General features: G+C 44.9%; 1 protein-coding gene across 1 annotated transcript; it reads left to right on the plus strand.

Moving 5' to 3' along the window:
• LOC124661109 (heparan-alpha-glucosaminide N-acetyltransferase-like) lies at positions 1-3,445 on the plus strand. Its single transcript, XM_047198965.1, has 13 exons — positions 1-196; positions 294-431; positions 717-798; positions 951-1,027; positions 1,103-1,218; positions 1,304-1,421; positions 1,826-1,942; positions 2,026-2,117; positions 2,194-2,260; positions 2,356-2,437; positions 2,526-2,617; positions 2,835-2,978; positions 3,068-3,445. Exons 1-13 carry the CDS (start codon positions 17-19, stop codon positions 3,212-3,214), a joined length of 1,452 nt encoding a protein of 483 aa, XP_047054921.1. The 5' UTR covers positions 1-16; the 3' UTR covers positions 3,215-3,445.
• Positions 3,446-4,740: the final 1,295 nt, after the last annotated feature.

Genomic DNA, 4,740 nt, shown 5'->3' on the forward strand with positions numbered 1-4,740 from the left:
AGTGACACGATTTGGGATGGCCGACGGCCAGAGCGTCGCCAAGCGGCACGGTGTGGGCGTGGCCGCCGAGGAGGACCCTGGCCGCCACCGTGCCACTTCCCCGGTCCATGAGATGCCAGATGTCGAAGACGGTAAGGCGCCTCGCCGGAGCAAGCGGGTGGCTTCCCTCGACGTCTTCCGTGGCCTCGCCGTCGCTGTACGTCATGCTGTGCAAGTTATGAAGTTAACTTCATCTTCGTGTGTTTGTGCGGATTGTGCATGACCGGGAGCGCTCGTTTTGGTGCGTGCTGCAGCTGATGATACTGGTGGACGGCGCCGGCGGCGAGTGGCCGGTCATTGGGCACGCGCCGTGGAACGGCTGCAACCTCGCCGATTTCGCCATGCCCTTCTTCCTCTTCATCGTCGGCATGGCCATTCCCCTCTCCCTCAAGGTTCGCTCCACTTCCTTCTCCCACAGAGTGTACAGTTGTACACCGAGTCCTATTATAACTTTCTCTCCCTTTTGAGTGTAACCACCAGTCAAAACTGATTCAGAAAAATGCTGAGCCAAATATGGCATATCATTTTATTATCTGAATTCTGCCTCCATGCCCGACCATTCCTTCTTCTACTCTGAATTATACTCACTTGTGGTTTTAGACTGCAATGACTAGCTGATTTATCAAGTTTCTCCATGATTTATAACGGCCGGTCGCACCATTCAAACAAACATGCAGAGAATTCCAGACCGCGGTCGGGCTGTGAGGCGAGTAATATTAAGGACAGTGAAGCTACTTTTCTGGGGGATCTTGCTTCAAGGTTTCATTTACACCCAAATTAGCTCCTTAATTTGTCCAGTTGCAAAAAAGCATATGTGTCTCACTCATTTAGGACCAACGTCCAGTTCTGTATTTTCTTTTCCGCAAATGAAGTGGAAAAGTAACATATTAGCAATGTGTTACCATATTCAGGTGGTTACTCCCATGCTCCAGATGACCTGGCTTATGGAGTTGACATGAAGCACATAAGATGGTGTGGTATTCTTCAGGTATGTAACCCACTTCTTAACATTTGAGTGAAATATCCATGTGCCGAGGATTGAATTTTTTCTTTGCTCTTTCAGAGGATTGCCCTTGCATATTTGGTAGTTGCGGTCATAGAAATTGCAACAAAAGATGCCAGGGTTCAGGATCTGTCAAGTTCAGGCTTCTCAATTTTCAGGCTGTACCTTTCCCAGTGGTATATTTGCAAACCTTGATGTGTCATCCGAGTTGTGAAAGATTGCTGCTTCCACATACTAATTATGGGTCTGCGTGTCTACAAGGATTGTTGCATGTTGCATTCTTTTGATCTACTTGTCCCTTGTTTACAGGATTTACGTTCCGGACTGGGAGTTCAGAGTGCGAAATGTTGACAGCCCAAACTACGGCAAAGTTTTAACGGTATGTGAAATTTTACATATATTTCTTCTTGTGAAATTATTGTTGCTGTCAGTTACTCTTGTGTGCATATAAATGCTCTTACATTTTAAGTAATTCGTACAAAGTTCCTATACGTGGTACTACACCTTTAAAAACAAGATACTGAAAATTGATTTTGCACACATTTCACCGTGCTAGCTCAAGATCCCTGCCATTCTTCACCAATTTTGCCATGACAAGCTAAACATATTACATTTCAGCAGCGCAGTATAATTTCGCTATTTGTAGGTTCATGCTTTCATGTTGGTTTGGTGATAGTGAGCTGATTTCAGTATACTAATAAATTACTCAAAACTGGTTTCAGTATACAGTCAAATCAGTTTTGTGATAGTTGCGACTCATTTACAGTGTTCCCTAATGATTAGGTGACGTGTGGTACAAGGGGAGATACGAGCCCTCCTTGCAATGCTGTAGGTTACATCGACCGTAAAGTTCTCGGCATCAATCACTTGTACCAGAAACCTGCATGGAGGAGGCACTGGGTATGTATTGTTTCACAGCAAAATCTTGTTTTGTTCTTAACATAACATTTTTTTTCAAACGTGTATTAACAAACAGTATGCAGGCTTGCACTGATGTTTCTCCACACGAGGGACCTTTTAAAAAGGATGCCCCAGCATGGTGTGCCTCACCATTTGAACCTGAAGGGTTACTAAGGTGGTGGTTTTGTCACAGGTCAAGGAGAGATTTCCTGTGTACAGACTGTTGAGACTTTCTTTTGTGAAATTTGCAGCTCATTTTCAGCGGTGTTAAGTACGGTCATCGGGGTACACTATGGACATGTGCTTGTTCATATGAAGGTGATCTTGCCTCAAAGTTCAGCAGCACTTATATGGTGGTGAGAACAGAGACTGGAACCTCATCTTGCCATGTCTTTTTGTTCCTGGAATTTCAGAGTCACATGGACCGGCTAAAGCAGTGGCTGGCCCTGGGCATAGCTCTCCTTGTTCTTTTAATCATCTTGCACTTTTCACATGGTAAAATCATAGTACATAAAAAGGACTAATGTATATATGTTTCCTCTCCTCGCATGTCTAAACCTGGTTGTTTCACATTTCCTTGCAGCAATTCCTCTGAACAAACAACTGTACTCATTCAGTTACATCTGCGTGACTGCCGGTGCTGCTGGCATCGTGTTCTCCATATTGTACTTCCTTGTAAGTCCTTTTTAGTTTTACAACCTGTTTATTGATTTTTTGTGTGGAAACAGCAGGAGGAAAAAATAGATCAGTATTGATCTAAACCTGCGATTATGTCCCCTAGCTGACGTTGGATTCAGTAAATAGCACATTCAGTCTCATGACATTAAAGAATTCTGTTTGACTCAGAGGAATGCTCAATTATATTCTCCAAACCTGACACAACGTTTCCCAGGTTGACGTCCTGAATCTGCGCTACATCTTCGAGCCGCTGCGGTGGATCGGCATGAACGCGATGCTGGTTTACGTGATGGCGGCCGCGGGCATCTTCGAGGGCTTCCTCAACGGCTGGTACTACGACGGGACCAACAACACACTGGTAATTAAGAATAGCACATCACCATCTTCAGGCTTCGGTGCACGACCTCGATGGACAGCAACTGCTGATAAATATTTTGCGCGATGCAGGTTTACTGGGTGAGGAAGCACGTGTTCGTGGGGGTGTGGCACTCAACCAGGGTGGGCATCCTCCTCTATGTCCTCGTCGCACAGATCCTGCTCTGGGCGCTCGTCGCCGGCCTCTTCCACCGTGCCGGGATCTACTGGAAGCTTTAGCTATCGAGGAACGTTAGCATTCGATAGTCTTCAAATATCGGCAAAGATAAGGTTGTTGTTCCTTTGTAGTTCCAAAACCTCTATCGTGCAAACTTTAGTCTCCGAGCGGCGCTGGAGCCCGGTAGTTTCTTATCATGTTGCTACCTAAGATTGAACTTTGCTGTTGTTCAGTTATCAATCAATGATAGTGGAGCTCGGCCCCGTTTTCGGGGAGCCGCAGGAGATATAAAAAAAAGCTACCGAGGAACGTGTGCACTGTGATGTACGTGCAGCGAACAAAGATGCAACGGTGCGTGTTTTCCTTAGTTTTTGCGGGATCGACCATATGCTCATAAGAAGATGTCAAAATCAGTAAGTTCTACACAAACAAAACCCACATCAGATTGCTGGATAGAATTGGTAGTCGAAGATTGCGTTATCTGGCCGCGGCGACAAGGCGACAACCTAGGTGCTCCCAGAGGGACCGCCCCGCGCCCGGGTGCATGGCCGGTCCATAGATTTCGGGGGCATTAGGGCAAAACGACACCAAGGGTACGTTTGGATGGCAGCCAGGAACTGCCCAGCCAATTTCTTGGCGTTGACTGAGGGCCAGGGCGTACGTTTGGTTCGAAGCCAAGATTTCGATTCCCTGCCAATTATTTGGTCCAGCCTTTACTTTTACGCCCATACGCGGGCGAGACAGCGGCGACGAAAATGCCCGCCAAATATTTGGCACACCCAAGTTTTGGCGAGGCTCGTGTGGGCATCATCCACACACACCCCAAGGCTCCTTGTTCACAGTGACAAACCTTTTCTAGGGAAGGGGGCCATTGCCCCCTACTTTAGAAAGTTTAAGCATGATTGGTGTTCTTGTCCCCTTAACAATCCCCATCAAGCTTCGCCGCTTGGTCAGACTTAGGGTATGTTTAGTTCTAGCCCATGGTTACTCCACCAAATATTTGGCTAACCAAAATTTTGGTTGACCTTTTGGTTGCCCATGAGTTGGCCAACAATGCAAGGAAAGTGAACTAGATTGGCCAAATAGCCACTGGCATGCCAAATAATTGGCAACCATCCAAACAAAGATCAAAGTTTTGGCATGACCAAAATATTGGTAGGGTAACTTTTGGCCACAATCCAATAGGCCCTTACAAAGATATTAGTATTGCACAAGATAAATATTAGGGTAATGTAATAACAAAATAAATAAATTTACTTTTGAAAGATCCATGGTCTTCGAAATCTCGGTGAATACATTTGAAACTATTTTTTTCTATTGATCGAGCTCTTATTTCAAACACTAGCTGCTTGTGTAAATGTTTATATAAGTATGTAGCTCTAGAATTAATCATAATATTTTATGAGGTCGGTATTATATTATGCACATTTGAAAATGACGAAGAGAAATTGTGTCACCAGGAAAAACTATTTAGAAATGTATTAAAAGATTTGTTAAAAGGAGTTGGAGTAGAAGCACGGTAAATTCCAGCTTGGGCCTTCTTATTTTCTATAACTATTCCAAATTGTACGACCTAAAAAGTAAATGT

Source organism: Lolium rigidum, chromosome 6 (genome assembly GCF_022539505.1).
Source record: "Lolium rigidum isolate FL_2022 chromosome 6, APGP_CSIRO_Lrig_0.1, whole genome shotgun sequence".
In the NCBI taxonomy this organism is placed as follows: domain Eukaryota; kingdom Viridiplantae; phylum Streptophyta; class Magnoliopsida; order Poales; family Poaceae; genus Lolium; species Lolium rigidum.